Below are 21692 nucleotides of genomic sequence, written 5' to 3' on the forward strand. Positions count from 1 at the left end.
CAAGACAAGGTTGCCCACTCTCACCACTCTTATTCAACATAGTTTTGGAAGTTTTAGCCACAGCAATCAGAGAAGAAAGGGAAATAAAAGGAATCCAAATCAGAAGAGAAGAAGTAAAGCTGTCACTGTTTGCAGATGACATGATACTATACATAGAGAATCCTAAAGATGCTACCAGAAAACTACTAGAGCTAATCAATGAATTTGGTAAAGTAGCAGGATACAAAATTAATGCACAGAAATCTCTGGCATTCCTATACACTGATGATGAAAAATCTGAAAGTGAAATCAAGAAAACACTCCCATTTACCACTGCAACAAAAAGAATAAAATATCTAGGAATAAACCTACCTAAGGAGACAAAACACCTGTATGCAGAAAACTATAAGACACTGCTGAAGGAAATTAAAGATGATACAAACAGATGGAGAGATATACCATGTTCTTGGATTGGAAGAATCAACATTTTGAAAATGACTATACTACCGAAAGCAATCTACAGATTCAATGCAATCCCTATCAAACAGCCAATGGCATTTTCCACAGAACTAGAACAAAAAGTTTCACAATTTGTATGGGAACACAAAAGACCCCGAATTGCCAAAGCAATTTTGAAAACAAAAAACGGAGCTGGAGGAATCAGGCTCCCTGACTTCAGACTATACTACAAAGCTACAGTAATCAAGACAGTATGGTACTGGCACAAAAACAGATAGATCAATGGAACAGGACAGAAAGCCCAGAGATAAACCCATGCACATATGGTCACCTTATCTTTGATAAAGGAGGCAGGAATGTACAGTGGAGAAAGGACAGCCTCTTCAATAAGTGGTGCTGGGAAAACTGGACAGCTACAAGTAAAAGTATGAGATTAGATCACTCCCTAACACCATACACAAAAATAAGCTCAAAATGGATTAAAGACCTAAATGTAAGGCCAGAAACTATTAAACTCTTAGAGGAAAACATAGGCAGGACACTATGACATAAATCACAGCAAGATCCTTTTTGACCCACCTCCTAGAGAAATGGAAATAAAAACAAAAATAAACAAATGGGACCTAATGAAACTTCAAAGCTTTTGCACAGCAAAGGAAACCATAAACAAGACAAAAAGACAACCCTCAGAATGGGAGAAAATATTTGCAAATGAAGCAACTGACACAGGATTAATCTCCAAAATTTATAAGCAGCTCATGCAGCTCAATAACAAAAAACCAAAGAACCCAATCCAAAAATGGGCAGAAGACCTAAATAGACATTTCTCCAAAGAAGATATACAGACTGCCAACAAACACATGAAAGAATGCTCAACATCATTAATCATTAGAGAAATGCAAATCAAAACTACAATGAGATATCATCTCACACTGGTCGGAATGGCCATCATCAAAAACTCTAGAAACAATAAATGCTGGAGAGGGTGTGGAGAAAAGGGAACCCTCTTGCACTGCTGGTGGGAATGTAAATTGATACAGCCACTGTGGAGAACAGTATGGAGATTCCTTAAAAAACTACAAATAGAACTACCATATGACCCAGCAATCCCACTACTGGGCATATACCCTGAGAAAACCATAATTCAAAAAGAGCCATGTACCAAAATGTTCACTGCAGCTCTATTTACAATAGCCCGGAGATGGAAACAACCTAAGTGTCCACCATCGGTGAATGGATAAAGAAGATGTGGCACATATATACAATGGAATATTACTCAGCCATAAAAAGAAACGAAATTGAGCTATTTGTAATGAGGTGGATAGACCTAAAGTCTGTCATAGAGAGTGAAGTAAGTCAGAGAGAGACAAATACCAAATGCTAACACAAATATATGGAATTTAAGAAAAAAAAATGTCATGAAGAACCTAGGGGTAAGACAGGAATAAAGACACAGACCTACTAGAGAATGGGCTTGAGGATATGGGGAGGGGGAAGGGTAAGCTGTGACAAAGCGAGAGAGAGGCATGGACATATATTCACTACCAAACCTAAGGTAGATAGCTAGTGCGAAGCAGCTGTATAGCACAGGGAGATCAGCTCGGTGCTTTGTGATTGCCTGGAGGGGTGGGATAGGGAGGGTGGGAGAGAGGGAGACGCAAGAGGGAAGAGATATGGGAACATATGTATATATATAACTGATTCATTTTCTTGTAAAGCAGAAACTAACACGCCGTTGTAAAGCAATTATATTCCAATAAAGATGTTAAAAAAATAAATAAATAAAAATAAAATAAAATGTACCATTTCCCCCATATTCCTATTTTTTAATGTATGGATATCATCTATTCTAAGTTATAAAATGCTTCATATCTATTGTAGTGAAATGAGTTAACATAAAAAAGATCTTTAGGAACTGAGGTTCTCTACAAATCAAATACTATCGTCTCAGTGAGAAACAGGGTAACAAATAGCACTATTCCTATTTTACTGATGATGCCTGAGCCATAATGGAGAGATTAACAACATTTAGTGTGTTTTGCTTGTGGATTAATGATCTCCCATCATCAGGTTTCTAACTCAAGCATTTAAATTACATTGTTAAAAAAAGAGCTATATTACAGAAGGATGAGAACATTTTTAAAAAACAAAACCATTGCCACTAGAATCTCAATAAATAGAACGTATCAATGACAAAAACAGCTGAAGAAAATCCTCTTTTTGGGGGAAGGGGAGATATTTACAGCAGATCTCAGGATGCTTACAATTGATCAGAAAATGTAACAGAACAGTAAACTTCACAAGATTCTACATTCAGACACTCAGTAAAATATTTAGGTGAACTTCTATATATCAAGCACTGTTCTAGATGTTGGGCATGTGTGTATATGTGTGCAGGGTTGGTGATGGGAGTAGATTGGTCAGGGTAGGCCTGACTGCTCCACACAAAGGAAACAGGTAGTGGACGAATCCTAAAACAGAAGAGTAGTAGGAGATGAGTTCAGAGAGGTAACAGGGGGAGGAAAGCAGGATCACAAAGGGCCTTCTAAGCTTCAGAAATTTGGATTGAACGCTGTGTGAAATGGGAAGACATTGGAAGGTTCTGAGTAGAGGAGTGATATAATTTATTTATCTTTTAATAGGATCATTCTGGCTGTTGTGTTAAAAACAGATGTAGGGATTAAGGAAAGAAGAAGGCTTTTTAGGAGGCTTTTGAAGTAAATTAGATGAAAGATAACGGTGACTTGGATCAGCACTGGATGTGATCAGATTCTATATGTATTTTGAAGATAATTGGTTCTTGATGAAGAATCAAGGATGACACCAAAGTTAGAGTATTGAGTAGGTATCACTGGAGGTGGGAAAGCATCATAGAAAGATTGAGAGTTTAATTTTGGTCACATTGAGTTTGAAATGTCTATTAAATATCGAAATGGAGATATTGAGAAGGGAGCTGGATATAAGAATCTGGAATTCTGGAGAGTGGTGTAAGTTGGAAAGAAATTTGGGAAGTGTGGACACAGAAATGGTATTTAAAGCTATGAGATTGGTAGAGATCACCAGGAGAGTGAGTATAGAGAATGCCAAGGACTGAGCCAGGGGGCATTCCAATATTAAGAAAAGGAGGGACTTATAAAGGAGACTGAGCATGAGTACCAGTGAGATGGGAGGAAAAACAAGTGAGTCTGGGGTCTTGGAAAGCAAGAGAGGAAAGTGTATCAAGGAGATACAACTGTCAAATACTGCTGACAAGCCAAGTAAGTGGAGACTATTTAATTGGCCATTGGATTTAACATCATAAAGGTCAATGGTGACCTTGAGAGAAGCAGCTTAGTGGAAGGACATGAGGGAAATCCCACATGGAGTGGTTCAAGAGTGAAAGGAAGAAGAGGAATTGAAGCTAATGAGTACGGATAATTGTTTCAAGGAGTTTTGCTGTAAAGGGGAATGAAGAAATGGAATACTGGTGGCAGGGAAAGGGAAATTAAGAGGAGGATTTTTAAAGGTTTTTAGGGTATATTTTTGGGTGCTGATGAGAGCAACCCAGTAGAGAACAAAAGCTGATGATGAGAGGGGAAACTGCTGAAATGATGTCCCTGAGTAAATTACAGAGGATAAAACCTAGTGGGTAGAAATAATGATCTGTGGTAACAGGGAGAAGGCAGATATGGTAGGGGCAGATAGTCATGTAGAGGGGTGGGGGTCTGTAGAAGTTCTTGTATTGCTTTCATTTTCTCAACTGAAGAAAATTATATTTCAGGTAACTCTACTAATAAGCAACATAAAAAACCAAGAACTATTGGTTTGCAATAATTTGTCTTACTTGATCCACCCATATTTCCCAATGGTGCTTTCTTCTAAAGATGCTCATCTGTTTTTACATATAACAAGGCTAGGAAAACCTAAGTATCTGTTAATAGTTCAACACACATTAACGTTCACCAATAAATATGTGAAACACAGGAAAGAGTGATAAGAGTCAATCAAATTTACTTTTATGCCCTGGTAGAAGGCTCATTTATATGATGATAAATCATTTCAAGTTTTAGAGTACAGGACACTGATCATTAAGAGTTTTTGCTCTAAAAAGAAAGAGTATTCTAACATTTCACATGTAAAAGTGAAATGGGGGGAGGTGTGATAAAATTGATGATATTTAAGGGTACAAATTTATAACGAGTAGTAAGCAAGCCATAGAGATCTAATGCGCAGTATGATGGATATAGACAATAATACTGTATGATAATTATGTAATGTAATAAATACTGCTATAATGCAATCATATTACAATATATAAATCTATCAAAGTAACAGACTGTACTCCTTAAACTTACACAATGTTACATATCAAACATTCAATAAAAAACAAAAGTGAAATGCACTTTTCACAAAAGGAGACTCTGACTTTCCTTATGTGGAGAAATACAATTTTGAACGGTACTTACCAACAGTGGTCACAGGAGGCTGGGAAGGGTACTGGGAACTTGTGGTGGCAGGATACTGACTGCCAGGTGGGTAAGGACAGCCTGGGTAACCACTAAAGAAAAGAACATAAAATATTAAATGTTAAGATGACCCAACTCTACAGTATCTTTAAGAACCCCATTCAGGGGACATCCCTGGCAGTCCAGTGGTTAAGACTTCACCTTCCAATGCAGGGGGTGTGGGTTCAATCCCTGGTCGGAGAGCTAAGATTCCACATGCCTCGGGGCCAAAAAACCAAAAAACATTTAAAATAATCCAGAAGCAATACTGTAACAAATTCAATAAAGACTTAAAACAAACAAACAAACAAATCCACCCCATTCAGGAGGCTAAGCTTGATATTTCATTGTCTTACCAGTTAATGACTTTACAGTTTTAGAGCTACAGGTGTCTATTCAAGCAAAGCTCCACAAAAATTCCATTAATGACACTGGATTTACTCTTAAAGTAAATGATTAAAATACTCTTGCTTGACCCTGGTTTTTTTTTTTTTTTTGGCTGCGGCATGCGGGATCTTAGTTCCCTGACCAGGGATCGAACCCGTGCCCTCTACAGTGGAAGCACAGAGTCTTAAACACTGGACCACCAGGGAAGTCCCTTGGCCCTGGTTATTTGAGGGTCACCTTCACAGTAGCAGAAAGCAACTCGAGTTTTTCTAAGGGTAGTCCAACAGTATCAGAACTGAGAGCAACAAATATTTTGTGAGAACTTTTCCATTCTGATTTCCTAGCATACAGGTAAATAATATTATTTAATTTTTACCTGTGGTTCATTGATAACCTTTTTGAATGTCTGATCTGAAAATACTCCTCTTGAGATAAAGTTTTAAAAGCTTCCTCTTCATTCTAAGGAAGGTTTGTGTCATTCCTGTATTCACATCAGAGTTGGAAGAAACTTTCCTTAGAAGTATTGTCCTCCAATCTCCTATCCAACATTGTTTCATAAATATCATTTACAATATCCCTGACAAATGGTCATCTTTCTCTACTGAACACTAACTGCATTTTGACACAGTAACCTCTAATTAATGGTCCTAAATTTGCACTCTGTAAGATCACTTGCATATTAGAAAACTTCTAACATTTTCCCCTCAGTCCTCTCTTTTTCAGGTGAAATATTTTTAATTCCTTCAACCATTCTTCACAGCTCTGATTTTCAGATCTAATCACTTTCCTCTGAATGATCACTAATTTGGCAGTGTTTCCCTTATAATGGAGAAGAAAAGGAACAGGATGATTACTATAGCTACCTGTTAGTTGAACAATCAATTTTGATGAATCCTATTTTATCTACAATTGTCAGATCTATGGCATTTGCAATTCTGATTAACATGCCTTCTATGAGTCCATTAAAATTACTGACTAAAAAGACCCAGCCCAGAGTCCTGGAGCAAGAGCTCTAAGTTCATAGTCAGTAATCCTTTTATAGGGCAGTGGCTCAAAGATTCTCTCCTATGTGTACTACTAGTTCACACTTTATAACCTGTCACCAACAAAAAAGTTTTGTGTGTAACTTGTTGAGGATTCAATGTAATCATGATACTCTTATCGATTAGTATAAAAGTAAAATGAAAAAAGAAAAAGGTTAAGCATTTCTGTTCCCAGTGGACACATGCTGAATGCTATTGCACAGTACTTTTGTTCTAGTCTCTCTAGTAATCCATGCTGCAAGGAAACAATGTCAATCTTATTCAAATTTCTGAATCTACCTTTTTGAACACTGGAATAAATTTGCTTTTTCTGGAGTTCCTCCCATTTTGCATACTTTTTCAAGGACAATCTGTGATTTTATTGCTGAATTTTTCAGTAAGTGGTATAAAACTCTTCTAGGCCTACAGATATTAAATTCAGAGAACTCCCTGTCTCTTTATTTAGTTTGCTTAATTTCTCCTTCGTAGTTATTCTCTATGTTCAGGGTTAACAACTTTTCTTGAGTAAAAAAATAATTTAGTAGTACTATTTTCTGTCTTTGTACATTATTAAACAATTTGCCCTATGTAGGAAATCTTTTTCAGATTTTTAAGAGCCCTTTTGGACTAAATGTATTTAAAAAGAATTTTCCAACACTCTTATATTCCTTTTTCTTTATGTGCCCCTTCAAAATTTACTGTTTATTCTATTTAAAGCACTGTTTTCAAGTGCTTGAGGCAGGAGCTAAAGTATGAATCCATCTCTTCCTCAAGATACTAATAATCAAAATAGGGCAAGATCCCTGTAAACAATCCTGATAGGATAAAGAAAACAATAAATGCTAAATAAAAGTTCAGGAAATGTATACAGTTGATCCTTGAACAATATGGTTTTGAACTGTGCTGGTTCACTTATATGCAGATTTTTTTCACTAAATACATACTAGACTACTATACAAGCCACAGTGGGTTGAATCTGAGGATGCGAAACCTCAGATATGACAGAGAGGCCTGACTATAAAGTTATACTTGGATTTTCAATTGCAAGGAGGGTCGACACCCCTAGCCCCCCGACCTCCCCCTGATGTTCAAGAGTCAACTGTAGTGGAAAATACAGCTAGAGGAGATCAGAGAAGGTTTGGGGAGATCTGTAATACCTATGAAAGTTGCACCTTTATTAAAACTCTTCAGGGGCTTCCCTGGTGGTACAGTGGTTAGGAATCCACCTGCCAATGCAAGGGACACGGGTTCGAGCCCTGCTCCGGGAGGATCCCACATGCCGCGGAGCAGCTAAGCCCTTGTGCCACAGCTGCTGGGCCTGCGCTCTGGAGCCGGTGAGCCACAACCACTGAAGCCCGCGCACCTAGAGCCCGTGCTCCGCAACAAGAGAGGCCGCCACAATGAGAAGCCTGCGCACCACAAAGAAGAGGAGACCCTGCTCTCTGCAACTAGAGAAAGCCCACGCACAGAAATGAAGACCCAACACAGCCAAAAATAATAAATTTAAAAAATAAAAAACCTCTTCAGTTCTCCTACTCATAACCCTATATTCTCCAGCCATATTAGAGTGCTTCCTTATTCTTTCCTGGGATTTTTTTTTGGCTTTCACACCTATGATTACATAAAATTGAGTGGGCTGAACTTAATAACCGGTAAGTTTCCTCTGATATAAAATGTTATTGCTGTTTGCTGCTCCCTCCACCTCTAAATACTTACTTTTCTTTTAAACCAGTTCCTTCATTTATGAAGCTATCTCTAAGCTCCCACCTCCAAACAGATGTGACCTCTCCTTTAAAGCTGTTTATCACAGCACTTAACATTTTCTGATATCAGAAACTGTTTTCTAATAATACATGCTTGCTAGTACATATACCAAAACTGGAACAACTATCCTTGACATACTTTTTAGTTTCCTTGCATACATGCTGCAAGGTGCTAAATAAAACTTTCAAAAGATCTTAAAATTTTAAAGAGACCTTAGAGATCCTCTAGTCCAACTTTCCACAGCAAGAATAAATATTCTCATATTCACTGTTGTAAAATAAAGATTCTTGAATCACTGATTTACTAATTCTCCTTTAGGATAAAGCGAGAAGACAAAGAGGTCCTGAGGCTCTTCTGCCAAGACCTTGTGTATGCAGAAGGATACAGACAGTAATGTGAGTACAGTTACCCTTAACAACTCATTAGCCTGTCATGAGATTAAAAGTTACATTTCAAAAAAAACCCAAAAAACAAAACGCATCAAATCTTGAAAAATAGCTACCTCAAAAAGGAACTTCTAGGCTTCCCTCGTGGCACAGTGGTTAAGAATCCGCCTGCCAATGCAGGGGACATGGGTTCGAGCCCTGGTCTGGGAAGATCCCACATGCCGTGGAGCAACTAAGCCTGTGCACCACAACTACTGAGCCTGCGCTCTACAGCCTGCGTGCCACAACTACTGAGCCCGCGTGCCACAACTACTGAAGCCCACGCGCCTAGAGCCTGAGCTTCGCAACAAGAGAAGCCACCACAGTGAGAAGCCCATGCACCAAAATGAAGAGTAGCCCCTGCTTGCCTCAACTGGAGAAAGCCCGCACGCAGCAACAAAGACCCAACGCAGCAAAAAAAAAAAAAAAAAAAGAATAAAATAAATTTTTTTAAAAAAGAAACTTCTTACAAATAACCTCACAAAAGACACTTTTTTTTTTTTTTTGCGGTACACAGGCCTCTCTCTGTTGTGGCCTCTCCCGTTGCGGAGCACAGGTTCCGGACGCGCAGGCTCAGCGGCCATGGCTCACGGGCCTAGCCGCTTGGCAGCATGTGGGATCTTCCCCGACCGGGGCACGAACCCGTGTCCCCTGCATCAGCAGGCGGACTCTCAACCACTGCACCACCAGGGAAGCCCACAAAAGACACTTTTAAGGTTATGTAAGATGAGTAAGATTTACATTTCTGTCAATATTTTCAGCCTTCATTTTTATCTACAAGTTTCTCTGAAGTGGCTTCATTGTTCAGAAGTCCATTTCCTTATTGTGCTTCTAATAACCATTCCCTATATGCCCAAAGTTCCTTCTTACTAGCAACTGTTCATTATAACGGCTTGTAATTTCAAGGCTTCAGATAGAATTCCATTTCTAGAACTTAATCAGAAAATTAAAGGTCTCAAGAAATCTAAAACTTACAACTTGTTTATATATAACAATCATAGGAATCTTTCTTTCTTGTCTCTGACAGATGTTCATCTAGTCTGCTTACCCAGATAAATGTGACAGAATACTTACTACCTTATAAAGCAAGTTCTTGAAATTAAGAAAGGCCCCCAAATAAATGTTTGCTAAATTTAACTTATAAGATCCTGCATATTATATATGTATATACATATATTTATTTATGGCAGGTGTTCCGGAATTCTAGCTGCATTTATCTGTGAGGTTCTATGGAGCTAAGAAGAGTTAGCAGGGTTAAAATTTTTTTGTTAATTTCGAGTAGCTGGAAAATTTCATCTAGGCACCAAGTATATGCCAGTCTTGCATTCTAAGTTAGCCCCAAGACCACCTTTGGAAAATACATACTAGAAAAATCTTATCGATTTTTCTAGTATGTATTATTCATAGACTGATTTCACTATTAATTTCATTTACCTGTTATGTTATTAACATATGGATACTAAAGGTTGGTAGTACGTGTAGTCTATGAACTGAATAAATATGGGGATGAGACTGACCCCATCATATGCACCATTAATTCATTCCCTGTAGTTTACAGAAAAGGTCAGTTTTTTAAAAAGGATATTAAAATATTTTTCTCAGTGGCTGAGGTCATCATAATTAGTATTCCATTAATCTTTCAGCCATTTACACTGGATATACAGAGTTCTTAAAAGGAAAGAAACAAGGATTTCAAGGTACAAAACTAATCAAGATTATTGTCATTTCCCCACCCCTTTCCTCTCTCTGAATAGAATGGAGCTGCATTTCTCTAAATGGAAAAAACTCCTCTTGAACTATGTATATACCATAAAATTTCAGCAATAAACTGAGTTTTACCTTCCATTAAATTGCAACCATTTTCATTTTAATGCCCTAGTTAGCACCCATTATTTTTATTCTAGATCTAATAGAATTTCTAATACAATTATTCAAAAGATAATTTTTCATTACCTGGGATTGGGAGGGTATCCGGATGGGTATGCAGAAATTCCACTTGGCATGCCTGGCATGTAGGAAGCTAAAAATAATTTTTAATATTTTAAAATAGTATGCATAGTCCTGGATATATAGGGTATCAAATAAGACACACATCACCATCAAACCACAGCAAAATTTCATACAGTTAAAGAATTCAAATCTCAGCACCAAAAACAAAACACTCCAGCCATATTAGTTCTTCACTGCAACTAATAAATAACTTCAAACCACATAACTCTAAAAGCATTAAACGTGACAATTCCAACAAGGATTAACTGGCGAACAGGTCAACCTGGTCAGCTCTTCAAGCTCTCAACGAGTCTATAACCTGAGACAGGAGCCAATTCAGTTTGGAATTTAGAGGAAGGTAAATGTGCCCCCCTCTGGTCCAAGGTCAGCTTCTTAGAAAGTGGCCTCTTTATTATATCTAAGATATCTTTTGAAATTTCTTGCAAGATTATGTTGACCGATTAGCACAGCTGGTTTTGTTGGCTTGACTGAGAACTTTAAACGACTTCAAATTACTACAAGAAGTCCTAAACAAAACTTATATTCAGCCAGACTGGTTAAAACAAACAAAAGCTTGGAAATACTAGGTGGAAAAAGGTTCAAATCTAGCAAGCATAAAGAATGCTTTATATGTATTTTAAAGAGAACACTAATGACAAAGAACTAGTCAGTGATGCCAAGAGGCTAACCAACATCGAGGAAGAAAAAGAGAAGAAGTTAATCTTGGCCTTAACTGGAAACAACTTGTCTGAGAATCAAATTAACCTCAGTGAAATTTTTCTCACTGAATATAATTAGCCCTTAATCCAATCAATAAATATTTTACTGCCTTTCTGTGAAAGGCACTGGATTAAAAAAGAAAGAAAGAAAGAAAGAAAGAATTCCTGGCCTCAAGTTGCTTATAGTCTAGTGAAGGAGATAAACACGAAAAGAATAAAAATACAGAGTGATAAGTGTCGTGACAGGGGAAGTACAGAGTGATATATATGGGATCATACAGGAGGTAGCTAATTAAATGTAGGAGGTGGGGGTAAACAAGAGTGATCTAGTAGATGAATGGTACACAAAGGCTTGAAGAGAGAAGTGGAACACTCAAGAAGTAAACTTTTAGAGCACATAATGCAAGTGGATGGGAGAAGTATGCTGGGCTCTGACTAAGGGCCTTAAACGTCTTTATCAGAGTTGCTGAGCTTACATCCCCAAGTGTCAGTGTTCACAGTCTTCTTGTTAGGATGAATCTATAGATGTCATAAGTAAATTTTTTCTTAAGTATAATTAAGCTAAGGATGATGTTCAGTGCTATTTCATAAAGGGAAAAATACCTCCCAAAATGTCATAATTGCTAGATCTCATAAAACATTTCTTCTTCCTGGGCCAAAACACAGTTGATCTTTATGAACATCAAAAGATGAGGCCACTATTAGGTGTCAGCAACATATATAGTCAATTACTAGTTTCTCTCCCCATTCTAGTTTCTCTTAAACACATATAAACTACGACTTCACAGTTATAAGCAATTTCCTCATAATTATAGGCAATTTTCCCTTCTAAGGTTCTGAAAAGCTAGTAATTTGACCAAAATCTCCAAATTTTGATTTTGGGAAACAACAAAAGTTGAGTCCAAGACTGGTAAGGAAGCAGATAATGAAGTGAAGTAATTTCAGAGCCAGAATAAAATGGAATACAAATAAGCATAATACATGGGGTTATTATAAGGATTAAATAAGAACTAATATGAAGTGCTTAGCTGTGTCTCATAGTCACCACTGAATAAATGTTGACTATTACTGTTAGTTGTCAAAAAATGAGGTTTGGGCACAACACTTTTTTAGTGTGACTTATAGCTAGTTCAAAAGTCTTCCTAAAACCAGAGATCAAAAATGTTTACAGTAGGGCTTCCCTGGTGGCGCAGTGGTTGAGAACTGCCTGCTAATGCAGGGGACACGGGTTCGAGCCTGGTCTGGGAGGATCCCACATGCCACGGAGCAACTAGGCCCGTGAGCCACAACTACTGAGCCTGCGCGTCTGGAGCCTGTGCTCCACCACAAGAGACGCTGCTATAGTGACAGGCCCGTGCACTGCGATGAAGAGTGGCCCCCGCTTGCCACAACTAGAGAAAGCCCTCGCACAGAAACAAAGACCGAACACAGCAAAATAAATAAATTAAAAAACTCCTACCCCCAACATCTTCTTTAAAAAAAAAAAAATGCTTACAGTAATGATGATGATGATGATGATGATGATGATAATAATAATAATAATAATAATAGAAGTATATAATTTCTTAACTAGAAGATCGTATTTAAGTATGGATCCAAATTTCTGGGCTGTTCCTTGATGTGTGGGTGTAGGACGGAATTCAGACTTTCATTTCTTTGCAGTCATACATAACAATAATGAATATCATTTAAATGTATAAAAAGTATTAAAACTGTAATGGACAGACAATAAGTTGGTCTCTTTTAGTAATTTACTTATATTAGCTCTATATTGTTTAATGTGATTTATAGTGAGTGAATGCAAAATGGAAGTGTAATAGTGATCTCTTTAGTGAGGTCTCTTTCTTGAATGCTGCACTTCCAATGTTAACATAAAACTAGAAGAAATTTAGGAAAAAGATGTTGCTTAGGGGACTAACATTCTGAAAAGGTTACCTTTATCTTAAGTGGTCACTGGCTATGTTATTTGAGCAAATAAATATGAACGATGATCTAGGAAATATTTTGCATTTCAACATTAGATGGGCAAGATAATCTAACCTTGGATATTAAAGTCAACAGAATTTATTAAGATGAAAACAAATTTCTGATCCAAAAGAATCCCTAGAATCTTTATTAAAAGAGCAACAAAATGCTACAGCCAAGCTTATTCTGGGAAAGCAGAGAAGGAAAAGGAAATGGATTCAGAAAGTTCTGTTAGATTCCCATTCAGCTTGTTAGTCAAGATGCTCCTCAAGGCAGAATGGATTAAAAAGGAAGATGATAATTTTCAGTGGGAGGAAAATGAAAGCGCACATAATCTAACTTATAAGATAAATTAAGTCTGGTTAATTATCTTAAACAAAATTTGTTTTAAAAAAATCACAGCTCAAAACACAATGAACAGGTTTAGTAAAGTCAAAACAAGTAAGTACAACCAACTCTCAATTATCCAGGGTGATTTTAAAGTACCAGTAAGAATTATTTTTGAAAAACCCAGAAATAACAGAGATAATGTACACCAGTTAGGGGAGAACTGATATTGACTCCATGCCCCCACCCTCTCCACTCAAAGTAAAATCATGAATTGGTTGTACTCAAGAGAAGAAAGCTGAGAGCTAGATGTCCATTGTGTACACCCAGAATAGCTGAATGTGAATTATATAGTTTACTTTATAATTGATTCTTATCTATAGCACTGATCCTGGAGTTGCAAACAAAAGGAGGTCAGATTGCCTTTCAAGTTGTATCTACTTCCAAACGGATCAAATAAAGCTATTCCATGGCATGCATAATTAAAAAAAAAATTCCAGCTCTATTCCAGCATTCTTTCTCCTCCATTTTGGAATCCAGCACACCCATAGTTAGATTTCTACCCACAAACGAAAGCCCAAATGCCAGTCTTTGTTGAGAATCTGTACATGCAGATGTGGGGCCTCAGAATACCTCCAAAAAATCGACTAACTTGATAAGCTAAAAAGCAAATTGAAGTCATCAAAAAAAATATTTTTACAAGATTTTGTTTTCTTTTGTTTATATGAGTTTAAAAATCAAATCTCAGTTCTACTTACTGTTTGGTGGCCCTGTTGCCTGGTATGGTGGATAGGATGCTGAAATAGTAGCACGGGAAAAGACTGGAGGTTCTTCTCCAAACACCACAATCATAACTTGAATAAGCCCCAACAAGTCTGACTGTGGCTAAAAATGGAAAACAATTTAAGTCATTTACAGATTTACTTTTTGGCAATAAGGAAAAGTCTGGCCATTTCTTATCTGTTTTCAACTTAGCACGACAATTTCCTTTGTAGGACCCCAAACGTGAAAATTCCATTTAATTAATTTAATACAGCTAGCTGATTTCTACTTATTATTTATGTGTAGCAAGGCTGCTACTTCATGTATATAAAAACAGCACTAGCCAAAGCAGTATACTGCAAAATTCAGATGGTATTGTTCTTCATTTGACTCCATACAGCTAACCAAAATTTATTATATTTCCAGTGGACAAATTAAGGATGCTGGTACGGTATAAACTCAGGGATGGATGTAAGCAGTAGTCACAAATATTATTTAAGGCCTTTAAAAGATAACAATGTTACCTTGGAAATACATGTTCCTAGATTAATTTTTATTAAAGATAGTATCATGAACTCTGAAATTATAAGTAGACTCCATTTTAGAAATCACTAGATTGTTGTACAAAAGATATAAATTATTAAAGGATCTTTCCTTCCAATACCATAGTTACAAAGAGAGTGCCTGTATCCCATAAAGGCTGCTAAACTTTTTTCTCAAGTACCTATTGATCACTAATTTCAGACAAACTATGCTAGGCAAAGTTGTTCAAACTGACTTATCTGATGGTTGTTTTCACCCATTATATTCTGTGTATATCTCACCTCACACACTTCATTCATTAGTTCATCAGGTTCTGAAGGATTACTCAATTATCTTGATCAGTTAATCATCTTCATAACTTCCCTTCTCCTGACAGAAGAGTTTACTAGCAGCTTTCAACTTTCCAAAGCACCAATTTTGTTCCATTCTGTCCCAACGTATGGACAGTGACAATAGATAACATTTCAGAAAGCTTCTTATGAAAACTTACTGATTCTCACTATTCCAATACCCTTCTTATGTTTGTCTGTAAACTTACACGCTGAGACAGGGAGTAAACATGTACAGTATCTGTGTAGCACCAGGGAGTGTAGGCTGGAGATTATGGCTGGTGTGTGTATGGGGTTGCTACTGAGAATCACACAATTTAAATCTCTTGTTAATTATTTAGTCCAACAAAACTCCGTAACTAAATCATAAAATGATTTTAAAATCATGCACTTTAAAAATTGAGATAATTCACATACCATAAAATTTACCATCTAAAGGTGTATAGTTCAGGACTTCCCTGGTGGTACAGTGGTTAAGAATCTGCCTGCCAATGCAGGGGACATGGGTTTGATCCCTGGTCCGGGAAGATCCCACATGAGACAGAGCAACTAAGCCCGTGTGCCACAACTACTGAGCCTGCACTCTAGAGCCTGAGAGCCACAACTGCTGAGCCCATGCGCCACAACTGCTGAGCCCAAGTGCCACAACTGTAGAAGCCCACACACCCTAGAGCCCATGTGCTGCAACAAGAGAAGCCACCATGATGAGAAGCCCGTGCACCACAAAGAGTAGCCCCCATTCGCCACAGCTAGAGAAACACCGCGTGCAGCAACAAAGACCCAATACAGCCAAGAATTAAAAAAAAAAAAAAAGTGTATAGTTCAGTGGTTTTTCTCTATCACCACTGTCTAATTCCAGAATATTGTTATCATCCTCAAAAGAAATCTATCCCTATTAGTGATCACTTCCAATTTCCCCCTCCCCTCAGCTTCTGGCAACCACAAATCTATTTTGTCATTGGATTTGCCTATTCTGGACATTTCATGTAAATGGAATCATACAATTCGTGTCTGGCTTTTTCCACCTAGCATAATATTTTCAAAGGTTAACCCATGTTTGTAGTATGAATCAGTACTCCATTTATACAGTCTTATAACCATAGTTTTGTCAAGACAAATTTTATTTTAATTCTTTACCATACCATTCCTTTCACATTAAAGTCTTTGAAGGAAGGAAAATTAATCGTTAATACCTACTTCCAGGCCTATTATAAAGCAACAGGTCATGAATATTTCAGAATGACAAATGACTAATTCAGAATGATACAGGATACAAAAAACATAGCAAGAATGTTAGTTTATTTTAGCTCAAACACCTAAGGGTCAACTGAAACACATAGTATCTTTATAAAACTTTTTTCCTATTGAAAACCCTGAAAACTTGAAGAGCAAAATTGCTTTCTTCTCTATCCCTTTTTGTTTGCTTTTCCAGCAAGCAATAAAAAGGTCAGATTTTACATTCTAAGCAGTATATGATACACATTCAGGATTAGGATTAATAAGCAATTGAATTAGTAAGATCAAGATAAATGAGAGCAGCCCTAGTTCATGTTCTGTGCCATGCTAGATTACTACAATAGCCTTCTGTGCGGGTTCTAGTTTTACTTACTGATTATGATTGAGAGAATTTTCTATAAAAGTTCACACTCCCCTCCCATTATACAGAGTTGTTGCTGAGAATCAGTTGCTTAGGCGGAAACTACATTTTCCAGTCCTTTTTGCAACTAGTTTTTACCAATGGACAATAAGCAGAAGAGATTTAACTTTTAAGCCAAGGTGCACAAGAAGGAGGGCCACCAATCTCTTTGCTTGTCTTCCTTGATGCGGAGGACTCTGAAGCCCCGGGAGATGGTGGCACAACAAACTGGAAAGCGCCTGGTCCCTGAAGCTCAAGTGAGGGAAAGCTGCCTGCCAGTGAGGCAGACTCCCAGTGGACTATTACGTGAGCAAGAAATTTCCAGCGTTAAGTCTCCAGTATTTGGGGTTTTATGTTTTAGAGCAGCTAGTGATTTTCAGTCAGAAAGCTAATTAATGTATTTATCTAGTACACTTCAGACATTATACCTAACAATCATTGCATTTAATGCCTTACTTTTGTTCAGAAATCTAAAATGACTCCCAGCTGCCTATTCAAGGATGAAGTCCTTAGCTAAAAATCAGGATCTTCCATGATATAACCTTGAACACCATACCAAAGTTAGCTACCCTTATGTCTTTTTTGTTAGATTTGTGGAATATAACATACATACAGAAATGTATGTAACTTTAAAGAGTAACAATAAAGAAAATATTTGTGTAGCTATCATCCAACTTAAGAAATAGAAGTCTGCCAGCAACTTACAAGTTCCTGACTGCATCCCCCTCTATCTATTCTATAGTTACCCACTTCTCTGACTTAGCAGATAATCATTCTTTTCTTTAAACTACTACCTTATAAACAATTTTCTAAACAGTATGTTTCATTTTTTCTGTTTCTGAACTTCATATGAATTAAGTCAAACTGTGGATTCTACTGAGACTTATTTCAACAATGTAAGATACATTCCTGTTAAAGAGTATAGTTATAAATTCATTTTAATTGCTGTATGGTGTTCCACTGAATGAATACACAACTTCTTTATTCACTCTCCTGTTGTTAACAGTCATATGGGTTGTATCCAGTCTTTGGTTATTTATGAACCATGAATGAACATTCTTGCTCTGAACATTCTTGCTCATGAACATTCTTGCTCTGTTTCCTAGTATGTATGTGCAAGCGTTACTCGTTTTTTTTGGCTGCATTGGGTCTTCACTGCTGCACGCGGCCTTTCTCTAGTTGCAGCGAGCAGGGGCTACTCTTCGTTGCAGTGCGCAGGCTTCTCATTGTGGTGGCTTCTCTTGTTGCGGAGCACAGGCTCTAGGCATGCGGGCTTCAGTAGTTGTGGCTCACGGGCTCTCAAACACAGACTCAGCAGCTGTGGCGCATGGGCTTAGTTGCTCCATGGCATGCAGGATCTTCCTGGACCAGGGCTCAAACCCGTGTCCCCAGCATTGGCAGGTGGATTCCCAACCACTGTGCCACCAGGGAAGCCCAAAAGGGTTACTCTTGTGCAGTAGTTATCAACTGGGGGTGCTATTTTTGTCTCCCAGTGGATATTTAGAAATGTCTAGAAACATTTTCAGTTGTCACAATTGTCATGCTACTGGCATCTTGTGGATAAAGGCCAGGGATCCTACATCCTATAATGAACAGAACAGCTCTCCCACAATAAAGAATTATCTGACCCACAATGCCAGTAGCACTGAGGTTGAGAAACCCTGCTCTAGTGTACATACCAAGGAGTGGAATTGCTAGGACTTAGGGCATGGGCCCTTACAACTTTACTAGGTAATACCAAACTAATTTCCAGAGTAGTGTGTCAATTTTGCTCCCATCAGCAGTGTCTAAGAGTTCCCTTTGCTCCACATCCTCTCTAAGCCTTAGCGTTGTCAACTGGTAGTGCAAATTTAATGCACATGTAATGGTATCTCGTTATGGTCTTAATTTATATTTCCCTCACTACTAGCAGGATTAAACATCTTTCCATATGTTTACTGGCCATTAGAATTTCTCTTTTGTGAAGTACTTGTTCAAGAGTTTCATCTATTTTTCTATTGGGCTTCTTTCTTTTCATGATTCCCAAAAATTATTTTTATGTTCTGGACATTACCCTGTGGGTGTTAAGTACTACAAGTATATTCTTTCAGTCTGTGGTTAGTCTTTTCAGTTTTTAATGTGTCTTTCATGAACAGAAGTTCTTAATCTGCATAAGCTCAAGGTAAAATTTAGTGGTCTTTTCCTTTATAGTAAAAGTTTTCCATCTTGTTAAAAAAACCCTCACCTATTACAAGATCAGGAAAGGCAGTCTCCTATATTATGTTTTAAAAGTCTTATTTTTTTGCCTTTCACAATCTACCTGAAATTGATTTTTGTATATTATACAAATAGGAATCTCACTGTCCCAACTCCATAACTGAAGTTAATCTTATCCCCACTTACCTACTATAACACCACTGTTATACATCAAGTGTTTATGTATAGGCATACCTTTTCTTACTGTGCTTTGCTTTATTGTCCTTTGCAGATACTGCAGTTTTTACAAATTGAAGGTCTGTGGCAACCCTGTGTTGTCACGTGATGGTTAACATTTTTTTTTTTTTTTTTTTGCGGTACACGGGCCTCTCACTGTTGTGGCCCTTCCCGTTGCGGAGCACAGGCTCCAGACGCGCAGGGTCAGCAGCTATGGCTCACGGGCCCAGCCGCTCCGCGGCACGTGAGATCCTCCCGGACCGGGGCACAAACCCGTGTCCCCTGCATTGGCAGGCGGACTCCCAACCACTGCGCCACCAGGGAAGCCCCATGGTTAACATTTTTTAACAATAAAGGATTTTTTTAAATTTATTTTCTTGAAGTATAGTTGATTTACAATGTTAATTTCTGCTGTACAGCAAAGTGATTCAGTTATACATATATATATTCTTTTTCATATTCTATTATGCTTTATTATAGGATACAACAAAGTATTTTTAATTAAGGTATGAATACTGTTTTTTTAGACACAACGCTATTACACATTTAATAGACTACAGTATAGTGTAAACATAACTTTTACATGCATTGGGAAACCATGCAATTTGTGTGACTCATTTTATTGCAACATTTTGCTTTACTGCAGTAGTTTGGAATTGAGTCCACAATATCTCCAAGGTATGTCTGTATAGTGGATCTTTTTTCTGGGTTATTTATTATGTTCCATCTACCCATTGGAATATTTCTCTGACAATTCCATACCATCTTAATTACTAGTTTTTTAAAATGCATTTTGATACCTCTAAGGCAAGTCCCTTCCAGCTTACTCTTCTTGGCTATTATTAATATTTGCATTTCCATATAAACTTTGGATTCAGCTTATCAAGTTCACAAAATTAACAAATATGCAAAGAAACAAACACTTCTGTTAAGAAATAGATCAGGGCTTCCCTGGTGGTGCAGTGGTTGAGAATCAGCCTGCTAATGCAGGGGACACGGATTCGAGCCCTGGTCTGGGAGGACCCCACATGCCGCAGAGCAACTAGGCCCGTGAGCCACAACTACTGAGCCTGCGTGTCGGGAGCCTGTGCTCCGCGACAAGAGAGGCTGCGATAGTGAGAGGCCCGCACACCGCGATGAAGAGTGGCCCCCGCTTGCCACAACTAGAGAAAGCCCTCACACAGAAATGAAGACACAACACAGCAAAAATTAATTAATTAATAAACTCCTACCCCCAACGTCTTCTTTAAAAAAAGAAATAGATCAATTTGTAGAGAACCAACATATTTATAATACTGAGTCTTCCAATCCATGAAAAAGGTTCTCTTTCAATAAAATTTGGAATTTTCTCCATAATGGATTTGTACATCTTTTGTAAGGTTTATTCCTACGTCAACAGCATTAAAAATATAAACTATTCGTAAACCAGTTCATTAATTCTCTATTCTGCTAAGTCTAATCTGCTATTAAACCCATCTATTGAGTTTTTGTGGGTTTTTTAATTTATTTTATTTATTTTGGCTGCGTTGGGTCTTCGTTGCTGCGCGCGGGTTTCTCTAGTCGCGGAGAGTGGGGGCTACTCTTCGTTGCAGTACGTGGGCTTTTCATTGCAGTGGCTTCTCTTGTTGCAGAGCACAGGTTCTAGGTGTGTGGGCTTCAGTAGTTGCAGCACGTGGGCTCAGTAGTTGTGGCTTGCAAGCTCTAGAGCGCAGGCTCAGTAGTTGTGGCACACGGGCTTAGCTGCTCCATGGCATGTTGGATCTTCCCAAACCAGGGTACGAACCTGTGTCCCCTCCATTGGCAGGCGGATTCTTAACCACTGTGCCACCAGGGAAGTCCCTCTATTGGGTTTTTCATTTCTATTATTCTATTTTTCAGTTGTAAGGTTTCTATTTGGTTCATTTTAAATATAATTATAATTAGTTCTCCATATTGAACATACTAATCACAATCATTTTCAAGTCTGTGTCTGATAACTGGGTTACCTGGGGGGTGGTATCCTGTTTCTACTCTTTTTTCCCTCTTTGTCCTATCTCTTGATGTACTTGATAATTTTAAATTGTACACCTGACACTTCATGAAAAATTAGACAGGCTCTATACATTATCTCCTTCCAGCAACAGTTCACTCTATCCTATGGCCGGCAGATACCGTGAGAATCACCTTAATATAATCAGGCACTGAACTGATTCAAGGGTGGAGTTTTACAGGGCTCATTCTGCCTGAGTTCCCACTCATGGGGTGTATTCCTCTAGTGGTGCCAACTGAGAGCCTAGGATGTTTACTCATACCCCTCCTCCTTGTGAGTGGTTCCAAACTCATACTGCCTCCTCAACCTAAGACTGCTGAGAACTTGGCTATGAATTACAGAGGCTTTCTGCTTAGCTTTTTAGCATCTTGTCTTTGAAATGTAGGAATTCAGCATATCCCTTGAGGGGGAAACTCAAATTATCTGGCTCACTTCTTTGTAGCTTCCTTTTCTCCCAAATC

The 21692-nt window shown here is 37.9% G+C and overlaps 1 protein-coding gene across 1 annotated transcript in view; it reads right to left on the reverse strand.

Moving 5' to 3' along the window:
- Positions 1-21692, reverse strand: part of TSG101 (tumor susceptibility 101) — a 58354-nt gene that overhangs the window by 21092 nt on the left and 15570 nt on the right. The window contains exons 5-7 of the mRNA XM_060018594.1: positions 14279-14405; positions 10474-10540; positions 4884-4975 (exon numbers count right to left, since the gene is read on the reverse strand). Coding sequence (XP_059874577.1) covers positions 4884-4975; positions 10474-10540; positions 14279-14405 — 286 coding nt within the window. The remainder of the gene's footprint in view (positions 1-4883; positions 4976-10473; positions 10541-14278; positions 14406-21692) is intronic.

The sequence above is a fragment of the Delphinus delphis genome, chromosome 8, assembly GCF_949987515.2.
Source record: "Delphinus delphis chromosome 8, mDelDel1.2, whole genome shotgun sequence".
NCBI classification, from domain to species: domain Eukaryota; kingdom Metazoa; phylum Chordata; class Mammalia; order Artiodactyla; family Delphinidae; genus Delphinus; species Delphinus delphis.